General features: G+C 36.9%; 1 protein-coding gene across 5 annotated transcripts in view; it reads left to right on the top strand.

Moving 5' to 3' along the window:
- The window catches only part of dbn1 (drebrin 1), a 90,421-nt gene extending 76,324 nt beyond the window's left edge, over positions 1 to 14,097 (top strand). The window contains exons 7-15 of one of the 5 annotated variants that reach the window (XM_023342098.1): positions 1,906 to 2,057; positions 2,481 to 2,538; positions 3,254 to 3,310; positions 3,545 to 3,659; positions 4,496 to 4,624; positions 8,425 to 8,553; positions 9,882 to 10,375; positions 10,470 to 10,569; positions 11,381 to 14,097. In XM_023342098.1, the coding sequence (XP_023197866.1) occupies positions 1,906 to 2,057; positions 2,481 to 2,538; positions 3,254 to 3,310; positions 3,545 to 3,659; positions 4,496 to 4,624; positions 8,425 to 8,553; positions 9,882 to 10,375; positions 10,470 to 10,569; positions 11,381 to 11,436 (1,290 nt within the window). In that variant the 3' untranslated portion in view covers positions 11,437 to 14,097. The remainder of the gene's footprint in view (positions 1 to 1,905; positions 2,058 to 2,480; positions 2,539 to 3,253; positions 3,311 to 3,544; positions 3,660 to 4,495; positions 4,625 to 8,424; positions 8,554 to 9,881; positions 10,376 to 10,469; positions 10,570 to 11,380) is intronic. The other 4 variants (XM_023342100.1, XM_023342099.1, XM_023342102.1 and 1 more) reach the window with 4 other exon arrangements.
- Positions 14,098 to 18,479: the final 4,382 nt, after the last annotated feature.

Raw genomic sequence — 18,479 nt, forward strand, 5'->3', positions numbered from 1 at the left:
GTGATATTTTAACAGAAATGTTAAATTTAACTGTTAGCAATGGTTAGCTATTTTTAACTTGTTAGCTGAGCTTACCAGCTGCAGGTGACAACATTTTTTTTCTTACAGACTACTTTATCTACTTTATCTAACTCTTATCAAACTATGTTCAGAAAGCAGCTTAACAAAGAGCGGTGAATATACATGTACAAATCACTGCTTGGCATGTTTATGCTATTATGATAGCTACACATGGCACCTTGGCTTAGCCTAGCACCTACAGATGCATTGTTTTGTTACAGAATTCAGAATTCCTTTTATTGTCATTTTGCAAGAAAGCACAACTAAATTAAAAAAATAACTATTCTTGAAGACAAGGCAATAAATAAATAAATAAATAAATGACGATCAGGTTTTAGATGTATTAGCTAAGTTCAGGTCAACAAACTTTTAAGACTTAAATAAAACTAAAGTTTTCCATGTTGCTGAGTCATTGTGGCGTAGAATAAACCATAATTTATGAACGATTGTGAAGCTGAGTTTTCCATCTTGCATAATGTTAGGCTTACTGGTCTCTCATTGAAGAGTTAGGAAACAGAACTTCAAATATTTTCTAACTATTTTGGTTATGATGATATAACATAAACTATGTTATAAATTATATAAAGTAATCCTATAAAATGCTGGTTTCCAAATAGGACTTTCATTCTTCTTTATTTGCTTATTTTTATAGATTGCTTAAGCTTAGCTGCCAGGTTTGGTGGTAAATTTAAAGTTAAAATGGTCTTCCTTCAATTTTAAGCATCAAATCTGTAAGTTTATCACAGCATTGGGCTTTTGAAAGTAAAATTATTTGTTGTGATATCAGTTATCAGTGACGTGCGGTGAGGTTCATGGCTGGTGAGGCTCTGATTTAATCAAAATCATAAGACCCCCTGCATGTTATTGTGTACATACGGAAATTTCGTGCATGTGAAATTGAACAACATTGAAGGGCAAAAAGACTATACTTTCACATGCCATCCATAGCCGTGCTGCCAAGGTAGAATAATTCCATTAACTCAATAAAACTTGGAAATATAGATATCATTAATTTAGTGCTATGCTGCACAGCAAAGGGGAAACCCGTTGAAGTACAACTCAAACCACCGTTTTCTCTCTCTCTGTATCAGCCAAGCTACACGTAGGCTCGTTGCGTGTAGCTTCCCGTATGTATCACTACCTCGCTGTTACTGTCTCACTCTGTAGACACGGAGTCACAAAGTCTGGGATCATGAGCGCCCCCTGCCATGAGGCAAGAAAACTGCCGGCCTCACCTCGAGTCTGTTCTCTGGCGTTTCTGATCGCTCCTCAGCACACGAATCACGTTACACACAGTTGGTGACCACAAACACTGTACACTATATAGATAAGCTAAATGATGGAAAATCAGTTAATATATTGTAGTTAAATGTTTTTTAACAATTTTATTGGCGACGTACAGACAGGAGGAACATGCGCCCATAGAATAGCAACCAGTCCAGAGAGGTTGCTCGGCTCGCTGCTGCCTCACCAGCTTCGTTTCCGAGCATGTGAATGGGAAATTGCGAAAATTCTGCGATTTTGAAGAAAAAATAACCAAAATTGGTTAAGCTAAATGAAAAATAAATATTTTGTAGTACAAAACACAGAATGAAAATAGCAATACAATTTATCTTATTATATTATTCTTCCATGATGACAGGTGAGGCTGTGCCTCACCTACCTCCCCTGACCGCACGTCATTGGTTATTATTGGACCCTGGTGCCAAACTTGGTGCCAGCTCTTTCTGCTTCCACCTGCTGAATCCCAAAAAACAAGAAACGGAATGTTACCGAGGAACTGGACCAAAAACTCTGGGATGATAACGCAAAAACTGTTTAAATCCTGGTCTCTCTGCTCTCCAGCGTGAAGAGGAGATGAGGAAGGAGGAGGAGCGAAAGAAGGCAGCGGAGGAGCGGCAGCGCTTCGAGGAGGAGCGGATGGAGCTGGAGAGGAAGGAGCAGGAGAACAGAGAGAGGAGGTACCGCGAGAGAGAGAGGCAGATCGAGGAGCACAGGTGGGCGTCCAACTAGCATCCTCTCCACATTCCAGAAACAAATCTGCTTCAGGGAATAATGTTTTCAATCTTGCAAATAAGAAATATAGCAATATATATATAACAATCAAGAGTCCTAAATCATCAGCTTTTATTTAACCAGGAGAAAAACTCCTTGAGATCAGAAATCTCTCTTATAAGTGTCCTGGCAAGTGGCAGCAACACAATTACAGCAGCAAAAAAATGACACACAGACTGTTTCTGCTACGTTATTTAAATAATAAAATTCATTCAGATGGTAGTGCACAATTAAAATGTTTAATTTTTAACTTGGGATTTTCTTTTTGTTTATTTGTGTTGAGCAGATTTAGTGGTGTAGAAAAAACATACTCTTTACACTATTATTTGCATTTATTTTTATTTTTATTTATTTTATCTGAACAGGAAGAAGATACAGGAGGAAGAGGAGGCCAGAGAGAGGCTGCGGAACCAGACCACCATAGTGAGTCCCGTCATATAATTTATTATCATCACTTATGGTTGCATTAAATCAGTCATTAAATCAGTTATTGGCTTTGTGATCTTTTGATCTTTTGATGCCCAAGTTATGCATTTAGATCTACAACTGAAATTAACAGTCATCCAATATGGAGACTTATTAGGGACACAATGTTTGTTTGACGCATTTGTGAAAGTTTATTCAAAAAGAGGAATATATGTGTTGAAAATGGAGAGAGGTTTGTCATAAACTTGAGAGTAAATTTATACTAAATAAAATCATCTTTCTGAGTGTAAGTACTGAAGGGATTGATTCCTTTTAGAATTAAATAAAACAATTAATTAATTTTAATGAACAATATTTCTTTGAAAACTTTGACTTAAATAATCGCAGATCAGTGTTTTAACTTTCAGTTCAATTTCTTGGGTTAAAGCCTAATGGGCTCTAATTAAGCTTTAAAATGATTCTCTCGGTTTTTACTTTCACATGAATTGAATTTGGACCAAAACATTTTTTTTCGGCACCCATATTTATTCAAGGATTACTTTAGAACCAATTTTGTTGTTAATTTCCATTCATCTTTTGCATTTTCTTCAGTCTACGCTCATACTAAAGAGCATTATTTGGCATCTACTGACCTCTACTGGTAATAGTATGTATTTGTTTCTGTCTTTCATATTTGGTGAAAAAGACGCATGTCTTCTTTTTTTTTTTTCAGGCGTCTGAACCGAGCATCGAGGACCTGAACCTGGACAAGAAGGAGTCTGAGGTAGAGGTCAGTTTGATGAAAAACCTGAGCTCACAAATTGCAGCAGCAAATCCATTCAAAGGAGGGAAGATGAAATCTCAAAGCATTAAAAGAAACTGAGCTGATTAATCTTCACTGCTGTAGTTTAAAGCTCTAGGATTTCTTTAAAACATTAGCAGGCAGTTAATCAAAAGAAACATTACCCAGTGGTTTTGTTTTACTGCCCACTTGTGGTTATTCACTGCATTTTAACTTTTCCAGGAGGCGAAGGCCATCATCGCCCAGCGATCTGGGAACCCTAGAGAATTTTTCAAGCAGAAGGAGAGAGCAATGACCATCAGTGTGGACACCTCACCCGTCTCCATCCACAGGACCGGTAAACATTTTGCTGTCCCTCATTTCATTAAATGTGACCTATTATGCAATCTTGAAAAGGTTATGATAGGTCTGTGTCAAACTTTTGAGAAACAGAGAAAATGTTGAGGGTTTTTTTGGGGCTGTTAGCCAAAAAAAATAAAAATAAACTCGACCGGGGCCACAGTTCAAAAAAATAAAGAAACAAACACCTGAAATATATCACTCTGTGTATTTTTAAATTGAAATACTGAAATAAATGAAGTTCACAGTGATATTCTAATTTACAGGAATGTGTCTGTACAAAACTTCCTTACAGCTCCTTGCCTTTGACGTAAAGTCTTCGTTACACTGAAGTGTAAACCGCTTGTCGGACGGAATCAACAATATGAAACAAAACCCTCTGATCTCATCGACGACCTGCTTGATCAAAGCTAAATATACGAATTTCAGTTAGTTAGTTAGACAAACATTTTTGCAATGCAGGGCAGCATAAACTATGTACATACCGTCTAATATCCACACACAGAAGCTGTCAAACTTTCCTGCTTCTCCTGTCTGTCGTCATCGTGTTTATACCGTATATTACACTAATCGCTTTTCTTTCTGTCTTTTTCTCCTTTTTTCTGTCCATCCTTACTTTTGTTTAATTTGAATCTCTCAACTCTGGGTTTTCTCCTTGTTGGGCTTGGACACACCCCGATAAACCTTTTACCTCCTGACTTCCTCTTCTCCTTCCTGTCTGCCATCTTTTTGTCTCGTCACACCTGGTGCGTCGCTTCATGTCCGTGTTTTCTTGTCTGTGGCCTCATGTTGGACTGTGTGTGTGTGGCCACCGTGTGTTGCCCTGACCACCAGGCCGCTTGGACAGCCCGTTCTTGAAGCAGCAGCACAGTCCCAGCAGTCCCAGTACAGCCACCCCGCCCCGGGGCATGTCGCCCCTCCGCACCCCGCCACATGCACGGAAGCAGCCCTCCGCTGCAGCCGGTAGGTACAGCAGGAGCCAGAAAAAGGAAATAAAAAGATTTTTGTCCTCAACCTCCTTTATCCTGGCACTAAGGACAAAATGAGATTAAAACAGGAGGTAATTACAGCACCTTCCTGTTTTCAAAATACAAATCAATAAAAGCTTGGAAATATTTTAAATTGCAAATAAAACCCAAATATGTATCATTTTGAGCTTTTCCAAATGTTTACCTACCAGGGAGAGAATATCATTTAGACCAGGAGTGTTTGCAGCCTCTGGACTGAAATGCCCCCCCCCCCCCCCCCCCCCCCACACACACACACACACACACTCACCCCCTCTGGCACAGGCGGCTGATTCAGATGAAGACATGTTATTTTTAACTATGGCAAACTTATTACTTAATTCAATGGAAACTGTTTGGTACAAAACAAAGTATTAATTCCTTAATTAATCACACTATTTTATTTTCTTAAAATTTTTAGTTGGAAAAATAAAAAACACATCAATCGCATGAATTTTACCCGAAACCAGACGTGGTGTGACTAAATCCAGTGTTTTTTGGAAACATTTAAACTGTAAGTTGATGTAGATATTAACTGCTAATAACAGTGGTTCAAGGTCACGCTTATAGCTTTGTATAAGTATTACTACAATTATCTGTTGGAATAAATTGAAAAAAATGAAACATCAAACTGCGAAATAATTATAAGGAATCTTCAGAATGATTAAAATACATCAGTTGTGAAAAAAAATATTCAGAAATATTGGGAATTTAGTGTACCTCACATTTGAGCTAGTATGATAGCATCCCTCAAGCTTTTAGTGTGTAGACCAATCACAATGTCCAAATGAATACTTTGTAGTAAGCAGCCAATCAGTCACAATCTCACTCATCATTGATAAGAACATATTTAAATGTTTTTTAATGTATTTGCAAAGTTATAGGAGCAGCAGGTTGATCAATCTGTCCAGCAGTTTTGACGTTTTCTAAACAATATTAATAGAAGTTGGTAAGGTGCAATTGTCCAACATTTTTCACAAACACTGGTAAATAAGTTTTTTGCTTATTTTTTCAAAGAATGAAATCATTTTGTTATTGCTGAAAAGTGAAAATTTTTCCTTTCGGGGTAAATATAAAAAACCATTTGAAAGCTTTGGATCTGGTTTTATTTATGCGTCTGTTTCCTCAAAAAATAAAATCAGACTTTTATTTGACTAATTGAAATACTGCATGCTTATGTCAGTGGTAAGCAGAAATATATATATACAGTATATACAGTATATATACTGTATATATATTGGCTTCCTTTTTTTCACTTTTTTGGGGGGGGGCACCCAAAAGATGTTTTTTCAGCCCACATCATAAAATGTTTTTGGACACCACTGACTTAGTTTCAAAAATATATCCTGCAAAAATGAACAAATCTTAAATCTGATGCACCAACAATAGGATATTTTACAGGTGAGGAGGTCGAGATTAGAAACAGAAGGAGAGTCCTCTAGATCTGGAGGTAGTGCAGGCATCTGGTTTGGTTGCCTCTTGGACTAAGAGTGAGTCGGTAAGCTCCCACTGACTGGAGAATCAGGAAAACTATGAAATGTTTCTCAGCTAGCCTGGGAACACCTTCAGCTCTTTCCTTCTGGAATTAAATTATTTTTGATCAAATTATTCAATTATTTGGTCAGAAAACAACTTGACTGAATTAAACTGGTTCTAACCTGTTGACTATAATGTCTTCAGTGGAAGCTAAGTCGTCCTTTGGAGCTGTAAACCCTTTATTTATGGATTTTTGTGATTCAGTGGATGTTGTCATCATGCTTTCGATGTGGTCCAGTCTGATGTTAAACTAGTCTATAAATGTTTCTGTTTTATGGTGGTTCTGGTTTGATTTTGAAGAATAATTGTAATGTTTTATTCACTTTCTGATTTTTTTGTTTGTTTTAATCTTGCCCGGCTGATTGTGGACTCTGTCACCTTTCTGCTAACACATCCTCTAAAACCCATTCCTGCTGCTGCCTTTTATCCTGACCGACCAATTGACCTGTGAGTTTTTTTGTTTTAAATCATGTTGTCAGTCGTCTCCGGCTTGTTGACAGTGGAACTCGTGGATTTTCTTGGAGGTTCATGTAGTTTTTGTGTGAATGTCAACATAAAGACCACAGTGGTGATTGTTTTTTTCCATCTTTCAACTTATTACTACAGAGTTTCTGTTGACCACTTTCCACAATGCAGTTTGGCATTAAAACAAATGTACTTTATCGGAAAATGGCCAACAATAATGTAGTTAATGAAATGGCAGATAATTTACCAGGACAGAACGTGAAATAAAGAAAAAATTAAGAAGGACATCCTAATTACTTGTAAAGAAGGCATGGTTGGATTTGCTTTAGCATAAAGTTATTTGATTATCTGAAGATCTTACTTTTTAGTCCAATTAGATTTATCTTATAATTTCTAAACATGTTCTGCCATTTTATTGTATTCCTTCATTAGCGGTTCATTTCGTTGATGGTGAACTCTTGTTAGCAGGTACTAGAGTGCATTGGACATCTATGAATGAAACATCTGAGAAACATCTTGGTTTTAATGTGTGATGGCTGATACTGTGATGATGTTGGTGTCAGGGTTCCTACACGTCATGATAAAAAAACTGACACCATCTACTTTTTTCATTTTTCATATTGAAAGCTTGACTACTGATTCAGAAATTGTAGTTAAGTTTATTTTTTTTTTATTTTAGAAGCGCTCATAGAGTTTGGAAATTTGAGTGTGGAAAAGTCTAATTTGTATGAAAAATGTGAAGGAACACTGAAATACAATTAAAATGTATGGTGGTGAAACCAATTCCTGTCAATGATTTGTAGGATTATTTCCATGGTGATTAACTTAAAATCAACTGGACGTCTTTGTTCATGAAGATGATTCACCTCACATTCAAAACTTTTCCTCAGTTCTGAACATGAGTTGAAGTTGTTACGTTTATAGTTTATTTCAAGAATAAATACACTAATGGAGTTGTTGAGATCAGTAATGGAAGTGAAAGTCATGCGATCACTGGTTTTATGGTGTGTTCTGTTCCATGTTTGTGCCGTTCTCACTTGACAATCCAGAAATGTCTCCTATAGCATGTGAGTTGTTTTGGTCACATGTCTTGAACTGTCGATGTTAGGTGAAGTGTAAGTGACAAACACAGACTGTGTTCAAAAGATGGAAGTTTGATAATCCAGGCATGTCACCTAGCAACATGTAAGTTGCTTTGGTCATGTGTTTCAAGCTGTAAATGACAAGTCCAGGCTGCAGTGTAAGTATTAGAAAAAATCAACCAGAGGCAACCTCTTTTTTTATTGAAATCTTGATAGTTTTTCATTACCCTCTTGAACCACCAGTCTTGTTCAGAACTGGTGAATTATTTTGGATGAGAGGTGAAACATCTTCAAGAATGTTGAACAGAGGAATGAACAGAGGAAATCTAGTTGCCTTCAATCTTGAATGCTGTGAATCTTAAATCTTATGGATTTTTTGCAATATTATGAAGCAACAAAAGCTAAAATCTTTTTCCTGATTAGGAATTAAAAAGCACCATAGATGTTTGCCCTAACTTGGGGGCGCTTTATTATCAAGAAGGAATCACTTAAGGTTCCTCTGTGAATGAGGAGCCTCTCCTTTATCATGCTTCATCACGTTTAATTCAGCTCAGAGATGCTTCATTTAAATATATTTTTCAGAACTTGACTTCTCAGTGGGAAAATACATGGAAACAAAGTAGTCTGTGAATTATGTGTATGTTTTTGTCCGTGTTTTTTTTTTTTTTTGCAGATGACGATGATGATGAAGTGAGCATAGAGCGCAACATGGCCGCCATTTCGCCCATTCCTAAAATAGTCACTACGCCAATCAAAGAGGACTTTAACAGGGAGGAGGAAGACCACAGAGAAGATGAGTGGGGTACGAAGAAACATCTCTATTCTGAAATGACGCATAAATTTACTCCTAGCCAAAGATGGTTCAGCCAATGAAACTCCTGTCCTGTTTGGAGCTTAATTATTCAGCTGGAGTCCCATTAGGAAAACCATTTAAAGAATGGAAATGACACAGAAAGCTTGACTGTACCTGGCTAGACCGTTTTTCCACAGCAGCAGTGTAGACATTATTATTTTTAAACATTTTTATGCATTCTTTCATAAGTACAATTTGTCTTATCAAAATGTGAACATCTAGACAGTGTGGTTTCTTCTACTTTACAGTTTCCTGTCAAGTCATCCTAAAGTACCCACCAGATTAGGAATCTCTTTAACCTGCAAGATTTCAACTCAAAGCTCATTTAAATGTAGAAGAATTTGCATGTTTGACAACCAGAAAACACTCCTACTGTCAGCTGATTTTTTATTTGTTTTTGTTTGACTTTTGGGTTCCCTTTTTTATTTGAAGCTAAACTTAAAACAAGAAGAGCTGCTACCAGTGACTCAGCAGGTTATGTAAGATTTCACCAACTTTAAATATTGTATTTTAGTACTAAGTGGATTTACAGAACTGATATGAAATCATTTTAAAAAACATAAAACGTTTAGAAAACACAAACAGATTACAAGATTTTGAAAAAATTAAAGGCAAGTCTGGTTCTGTCATGGATTCATACTATGAGCTTTCACCAAATCCAAACTAGGCTGACAACAGAAAGTTTAAGTTTCCTATGTAGACTGTCTTTGTAGCAGAAGGTCACGCCATTCTTTTTCTGTTTTTCAATAAGTGGCCATACATCAATTCAGCACATTAAATATGTATTTTTTCCTGATGAAAAAAGATCTGATTTGTGTTTATGTACGTGTAGCGTGGCAGACTTCACAGGTTGTGGTTACAGATCACCCATATATGGAAATGTCTGTCTGTTTTAGTGGCATTGATTCCATATAACTGAAATGTTCTATTGGTATTTTTTATATGTATAGATAGATTTATGAATGGAGGTTGAGCACAGTCCAGTTCTACTTTTGTCATGCACATGTATGATGGCAATAAAGGCTTTGTATTTGTAAATGTTTTTGTGTTCAAAAAGGGATCCTTAAAACTACTTATCCACTTTGAAAACCAAGAAAAAGCCTGATTCAGACTTATTCAGACAATAAAAATATTGAAGGTTTGACACCTTCAATATTTTTAGGTTTTTGGGTCTAATATGTACTGTTTACATGGCGTAACTGTAATTAATAAAAAAAAAAAACAATTGAGGAAGAGGATATTTTGTTTAGTAATGATTGTGATTTTATTTCCTCCAGATTCGGTGCCAAAGGAGGAACAGAAACGGCCCGTCCAGGAGTCGACGTCCACCAAGCCTGTGCAGAGCGTCGCACCACAGGCCCGTGAACCCTCCGGTGTTTCTGCGTGGGACTCCGGGACAGACAACCTGGTGGACCTGTGGGACAGCAGCTCCACCCCCACTGTCAACCCCACCCCCTCCACCCATTCATCTAATCTAGTTGACCTGATGGGAGACGGCGATGTTCTCCATGACGACGTCCCACCCAGCATAGCCGCCGGTAGCGGCAGACCTCAGCCCCTTCTCAGCTTTGACGAGATGATGGATGGGAGTTTCTGCTCAGGCACCGGCGCCGAAGACAACCCCACCAGTCTGGTGGATGTGATGGGGTCTGACCAGATGACCCTCAGCTACCAGCATGCTCTGCAGCACGCTTCTGGGGAGGGGCGGGATTCAGATGATGGGCAGCTGCTGCTGACCAATGGGGAGACGCTGCTGAAAGAAGGAACTCAGGTTAGAGGGCTTCAAGCTCCTGATGATTGTCTACAATTTTTTGTCATTATTATGTTTTGTCATCTATTTTTCCTTCCTCTCATTTGTTTTTTAGGCGAGTGAGGGCTATTTCAGCCAATCACAGGAGGAAGAATTTGGCCAATCAGAGGAGTCATCAGCTAAGCCAGCACCTGTGTTTTATAACAAGCCTCCAGGTTGGGCCGGTCTTTTCATCTTAACAGTGTTTACAATATGATGGTTTATATTTCACTTTGCGGGATTGTTTAAGAGATTGAAGTTACTCTGATACATTTTCCACTAAAGTCTCATTTTTTAAATAACATTAATGCTTCTGTTTGAAAAGAGCTGCATTGTGGTAAAAACATGTTTTTTGTTATGATTAACTATGTTTAGGATGGATGGATGGATGGATGGATGGATGGATGGATGGATGGATGGATGGATGGATGGATGGATGGATGGATGGATGGATGGATGGATGGATTTATGGATGGATGCATGGATTTATGGATGGATGGATGGATGGATGGAAGAATGGATGGATGGATGGATGGATGGATGGATGGATGGATGGATGGATGGATGGATGGATGGATGGATTTATGGATGGATTTATGGATGGATGGATGGATGGATGGATGGATGGATGGATGGATGGATGGATGGATGGATGGATTTATGGATGGATGGATGGATGGATGGATGGATGGATGGATGGATGGATGGATGGATTTATGGATGGATTTATGGATGGATGGATGGATGGATGGATTTATGGATGGATGGATGGATTGTATCACACTTTATCCAACACAAACATCTGCACAAACACACAAGCTGCCACTTGTTGTTTTTTTATATTTCCAAAGTTTTCCAGCTGTTTCTTGGCTTATCTTAAACCCCATTTGTCCTTTCTTGTTTCTATCTCAGTCTCAGCTACATTGTCTGTCAGAAGTTTGTCTTCTGCAGAGAATAAAACCAGCTTCTGTTCTTGTGTCCTCTCAGAGATTGACATCACGTGCTGGGACACGGATCCTGTGGTTGACGAGGACGATGACTAACCCGCTGCTCTGACATCACCGTTGTACACGGAGGAAGTAGGAACCGAGCTTCATGAAGAAACAGATTTCTTTCTTTTCTAAAAAAGAGCAAACAAACAAAAAAAGTAATAACAAAAGGTCTTGCATTAAAACTCTTTCAGTATAATCTTTTAGAGGAAGCAGTAGCCACCATTTGAGTTGAAACGGCTCAGATCTGATCTGTTTTCTGTGTTTATTTATTTTGATTTTTTTTTTTCCGTTTCTATGCAGATGTTTTAGCCTGGATTGAGGGGTTTTATTTGTGTACATGATTATTTCACGTAGCGCACTGCTGCATTAGAGACAATGAAGCTGAGTGTGCAGCCGGCGGCCCACACTCTTAGTTTGTAGTGCTTTAATAACACCTAAAAAAAAAACAAATCCAGCGGATGAAAACAGCTGCCATGTTTATCTTCACTCTCTTCTTTTCTCCTTCCTTCATACCTGAACATATTCACCTCTGCAGCTCAGTTAATCATGTATTTAGACTTCACCTTCATGGAGGAAAGTTATTTATTCGGGTGTATCTGAACTGAAAATCCTTTGAACAAGTCTGTGGCGCCGTTTATTTCATCTTTTTCACTCCTTTTGTATGATTTTAAAACTGAGTTCAACATTAAAAGGCTTCTTTTCTGTCCCAGTGCATTTTTATGCTTCTTCTGCCTCCTTGTGGTTGAACTGCAGCCTCACCATCAGAGCCTGAGATTCATTCAAATTTACCACTTATATATTTACACAAACAAAACAGTTTAGATAAATATACTGTACATATTTTTCAAATTTTTTCAAAAGAGCATAGAAATGCAATAAATTTCTTCTGTTAAAGTGTCTCCAGTAGACAAAAATCTAAGTTTCTGTCCCAGGGCAGGTTGCCTTATTCTTCTTAGTTTTTAAATCTAGTTTGTAATTTTAATCTTAAAGTTCAGCTTAATTTTATCTCTTTTTTAAATTGACTGTTTTTGCCTTTGTATTAATCTGCAGGAGACCAGATGTCCTGGATTTGTCTCCAAATTGAAAGACGTTAGTTAAGCCTTTCCTTGTTTTGTTTTGCCAATCAAATTTCCTTCTGTTAGTTCTATTAGGAATATACATCTAACATAATAAATTAATATAAAGTCAGAGAGACTGAAATTTGACACTTAGAAAATCCTGTATTAGTGGTTGCTATGGTGATTCCCTTTATTCTGGGAGTAGCAGGTGGAGAAAAACAGAAACAGACACAATTTTAGCATCAAACAAATGTTTTTTGCTTCAATCCTATGAGTTATGACTTTTGTCCCAAAAACTTGGTGGACAAGCCTTCTAGCCATTTCTATCAATTTTTATGTGTCTGCAGTGTTTTATGTTGGAGATATGACAAGTTTTTCAAGGAAGATTCAGAGCTAGAACATAGTGAGAGTTATGATGGATCTAATCTGAGATTAGTAGAGATTTGATGGAAAGCTGTAACAGCTATAGCAATGTGAATAACATCTGGTGAAAGTAGACAAAATTACTTATAATTTGGTGTATAAACTGTACATGCGGCAATAAAAGTAAGAGCTTGAAATTAATATAAAGTAAAACATATTTTAATATTTCCCAGGGTCAGGGACTAGAGTGTGACATCATCACAGAGTAGAACAATCATGAAACATTCACTGCAATTAATGTGAAAATAAAAGGTGTGAAAATATCAATTCAGTTAGGTAAAATCCATACTTCTGTGATCCATTTAAACACTGAAGTGTGACTCTGCCATAAGGTATGCTCAGGCATACTGAGCTAAACAGTAGTCCAGTATACCTGAGTAATATGTCTGACATTTAGGTCAGTCCTTAACCTAAATTTGATTCTACGTGTTTCTCTGCTAATTTGATTATACTGTTTATAATCTAGACTTATTTCCAATCAAGCCAAACATGTTATGTGTATTGGTTATGAATTTTATCAACACTTTGGAAGAAGTAGTAAACTGATGACAGAAACCAAATGTAGTGAAAAGCTTAGTGTGTCGTTCAGTAATTAGCTTAATATATTCTGTAAATTTCTCCTAAAAAATCTATTCACAAAGTTAACCAAGAAAATTGTTATTCTATTTTTTAAGAAAACCACTAGTTTTGACGAACTTCCTTTTGCCTTCAGTTAGAATAGCAAACAGCACAGCAGCAGCCTTGAATGTGTTGTTTCTGGTGTATCACATGGATTAGTCCTCAGTCTTTGGTTGAGTCCCACACTTAATTTTTAAAGTTGTTTCCCTCAGGAGGAGAAAATGTACATAAACTAAAGAAATTGAGTAAATGAGCACCATGTTTGCGTAAAAATAAATTCTGACACTTCCCTGACATCTGGTACTCAAAGCAGCTTGAAGTATATAAATATATGAAAGAAAAAAATCATTGTTGCCCCATACCTGCTAATATTGTTTTGTGCCAAGACAAAGGAACCACCTCAGTATTTTGTTACGTTTGGTTGCTAAGAAATGACTAGTTTGGTTGCTGTGGAAACTGGGTTTAAGGGGGCTTGCAGAAGCTGTATGTTTTTAATAACCTGTCAATATGTGTGATAGAATCGATTTTCAGGTCCCGTTTTTTGGATTTTGGCACAACAGTGTTGATCTGTTTGCTGTACATCCCTGTAGACAATAAAAAAGCAATAAGAGCAGCTTTGTGTGAGTCTGTGATTATCTAGAAGTCCATGGCATGTTCACATTGCAGCCTAATCTTAAAGTGATAAAAATGCTGGTTAAAGCAACACTTATTGAACTTTTATCTATTCTATTTTATAAACAACTAAAGTGTCTTTTGACAACTGACAAATCACATTCACCATTTTACATAATCATTACAATATTGTCAAACATTTATTAAATAAATCTGTATTAAACAAAAAGTGTATAAAAGAAACAGGTTTTGCATTAAAGTACACCACATCAAAAGCAAAGACATGATATGATGTATAAAGAACTCTTTGTGAGACATTCCAAGGATAAATTTAAGCAAAATAAAGTGAGGTGAACAATTTAATGAATGGAAATACAATAATACTGACTTAAAGAAAAGAGAGAGGAAAAATCACGGACAAAAAAAACTAAATAAAATGCTAAAAAACCATCAGGTTTTCGGAAAATATTTTTTGTAATTGGAAAGAAACGTTTTGCTCTTTTTATTATTAATCAATGACATAAACACAAATAAAATAAAACCAATCTTGTGTCACGTGTTCAAAAACTTAATCCCTGCTCGATTTTCTCCAATCTGCAATTCTGTTAGTTCAAATTTGCAAACCAAAGAGTTTCGTTCATCGTGTGAAAAATGTATTTTCCGCTCATGTCACAAACTGCAGCGAAAATGATTCTGATTCAGTCCTAGATAATTTCCATCCAAGCAACCCATCTTCCTTAAAATCTTTTAAATTCTCCTCTTCATCAACACCTTTTGATTTTTTTTTCAATATCAATAGATTTGAAACTTCTCATCATCGATATACTGAGATATATCGCAGTTTTAGACTTTGTTTCCCCTCAACGGCTTCTTTTCGCAAAATGTCTGAACTGAAGTAGTCGCTGCAAGTCCCAGCTCTACCACCGGGTGCCGCCTTTGTCTGTACTTTAGAACAAACAAGCCAATTGGGAAAAATTTTAAACTTCAGCAAAGTCCAAGCGAGCAATAGTTTTTCAATAGCCGAGGGTCTATAAAACAAAGTGGCTGTTTTTGAACAAGCTACGTTACAATCTGCAATGAACTTCAAACTGGGGAGGAGATTCACCTTCCAGCAGGATAAGTCAGGATTATGTATATAGAACAGCCAGAGGGGAATGCATTAAATCAAAGGATGTTTGTGTTTGAATGGTCTAGTCAAAGACCACACCTAAATCTAACTGAGAATCTTTGGTGAGACCTGAAAACATATCTTCAAAGATGCTGTCTGATGATTTAGATGTGTTTGCATAGAAGAATAAGTAAAAATGTAAACATGAAAGCTAGAGCAGACAAGGAAACATGGAGCAGAAAATGAGTCAGTTGTTGGCTGAATTAGCAAGATCACCGTCAGACCTGAGGGAACCAAAACCTTCAGATGAGAGGGAGCAACAAGAAAACATTAAGCTACTCTTCCAACAAGCTCAATGAAAGAATATTTATTTCAATCCAATTATAAAGTAAGTACAGTCCTGTTCTGGCAAATTATAACCCAGTCCAACTCAGAGGACATCCCTTTCTCTGTTGTTGTCATAGTGATGTGGCATGGGTGAGACTGTTACTTTACAACATGCAAACACTGCTGAACAGGTTTCCAGGCAACTTGCAGTCTCACAGATGCCATCCCAGACTGGATGAAGAGAGTCGGATCGTGGCTGATGCTGAAGGAACTTCTCCAGCAGCCGTTTCCTTCAGTTGTTTTAGTGGAAATGTTTGTGCAGCAGGACTCACACTGAGTGTCAGACTGTCAAAGAAGCATTATCGGCTCTACTGCAATAAGCTTCAAATAATGTTTCAGTGAAGCTTTTATCACTTTCTGATGTTAATATTCCTTCTCAAAATCCTTAAATGTCTTCTGAAACTGAGGACATGAAGAAATGAAGACTTTCAGGTGTTACTTCATCCTGTTCCTTCTGTATTTCTGCAAAGTCTGGTTGTTCTCTAACCACTCCTGCATTTCATATCACTGCCATTATGTAAACAAAGGTAGCACTCATCCTTTTTGTGGGTTAGGGAAAAGCGTGAAGTTTTAGTGTTGTAATACATAAAATAATAAAAAAATAAATACATAACTTGGTAAATCAATGTTTATATATGAAATTGTACCTAAAATTATTTAAAATAGAGATGCACCGATCCAATATTAATATTGGTATAAGGCCCAATATTGAAAAAAATTCTAAATTAGGTATTGGTGACAATGTGCCTAATTCATAGGAGCAGATCTATTCAGTATAATTCTATGCTTTGTGCTCTGAGTAATATCATGCTTTATTATTTTTACATTATGTTTAGTATTTCTTATTTCACTTTCTGAGCAATTTGAAAGATGGTTTGTTGAAGTTTATTTTTACATGTTTGACCAAGGTAGTCAGTCTATGGTTAGGTTCAGTTTCTTTATAATTTATTTTACTTTGGCTGCTGAATTCAGCTCTGTTCTGTATCAGGATCAGCCAATACTAAACCTCTGAAGCAAAGTGAAAAGAAGATTGGTGCATCATTAATTTAAATCTGTTGGTTCATTAGATACACACCAAAATAATGAAATGGTGAAAATAATTAATTAAAATGTGTTACATGTTAACCTCAAATAATTATTTTACATTTCCACTGCTATAGATGTTCATAAATCTATTTCACAGTAGCTGTCCCAATTGACAATTGGTAAATCAATAGATTTACCAACTACTGATTGGTAAATCTGAACAGTGATGAAGCTGCAGAACAAACACTTTGCCTATTGTACTATCCTCTACAAAAAAATGTATTTGTTGGAAAATTTAACAAACCAAGAACAAGATGCAAACATCCTTTCCAGGAGTGTGTGCTGCTCCCCCTCCAGAGACCCTTCGTTACTTAAGACATTTGCAGTTGTGGAAAACACTCCTGAATGGTTTCTTTCTCTTTCTCTTTATATAACCTCAAAGGGTGAATCATCGAAGACTTTGTCTCTGTGGTGAGATGTGTCTCTAAGCTAATAAATTCACTTAGATTTTGTCAGTCTCCTCAAGGCCAGGAGACATTGCTCTAAAGGTGTGAAAAGGTTATGAAGCTGAAGGTGCTGGTCTATTCCTTGCATACAGATGAAAATATAACAAGTCCATTTGGTCCAAACACAAATTAAAAGACTGAACCTTGCTGAGAACATAAAACATCCATACTGTAATTCAGAACCAGCACATTGGTGAGTTAAACTAAGAAGACTCTACTGCCTGTTTGGACCTGCAGTAACAGCTTCAAAGGAGAAGGTTCTGTACTTGCATAAGGAGGCCAAAGTCAGTTGCATACATTGCAGCTCATTCCTGAAACAAGTCAAGCAAGTTCAGCTTACAATGTCAATAGGTTAAAAAAAATCTTTTTAGGAATAAAGCATGGTCCATTGTGTTATTCTCTTTGTAGCAATCCCTTATAATGTGCAAGTAAGCAACAACAGAGGAAAAGAAAACCCTTTTAACAGGAAAAACTTCCAGCAGAATGAAGCTTGTTTCAATGGAACACAGTGAGGAGAAAAGTGCTGCTTCTCCAAGGTGCAACATTTCTTTCACAGCCGCAAGGACACAATGACTGCATTAATATTCTGTTCAGAAATGGGTGGCAATTAAAAGTAAACATGCAGTATTTTCTCATATTGTAAGATGATTTATTTTTCATTTTCCTTTTAATGTGGTTACATACAGTTATTTACTAAAGTTGATCTATAGCTAAGAAATTGTGCTGTGCCTTTAACAGGAGCTGTTTCCTTCTTCTTCATTGTTTTTTTAGGACGAGACGCGTTCTGTTCGGTTAAAATAAAAGTTGAATAAACGTCGTGGCAGCTACTCTTTTCCCTCTCGGTGTTCTGCTCTTTCTCCACCCACGACCTCCTATTTTATGGTAGCTTAACATCAACCTGATTGATGTTAAGCTACAATCTGCCACTGAAAACCTTCAAAATCTTTTTCAGATGCATCTATTTCTCCCAAAGTTGTCATTATAACTTCCATTAGCATGTTCTTTTTTGTTTTTGTCTTAAAGCATTTTATGTAAAAATGGCAGAAGACCTAAGGGGGAAAGTTTCATAAGCAGAAACCAACTACACTACTACACGCAAATATTTGATCCCAATGTGATTTAACAACACATTTTTAAAGGTTCACTTTTAAAAAAACATTTTCCAGAAAGGCTGTGTGTGAATGATTAATTAATCTGGTCAATATAAAGTTTTTTTTTATATCCATTTTCTTACATTTTCTTACATTGTGGTTTCAGGAACAAACCCTAGTGGGTACGAACAGACACCAAACGTTCGCTGGTGAGAGGCAGGGTCACCCTGGACAGGTCACCAGTCTATCACAGGACAGACAACCA

This window comes from Xiphophorus maculatus, chromosome 11, assembly GCF_002775205.1.
Source record: "Xiphophorus maculatus strain JP 163 A chromosome 11, X_maculatus-5.0-male, whole genome shotgun sequence".
In the NCBI taxonomy this organism is placed as follows: domain Eukaryota; kingdom Metazoa; phylum Chordata; class Actinopteri; order Cyprinodontiformes; family Poeciliidae; genus Xiphophorus; species Xiphophorus maculatus.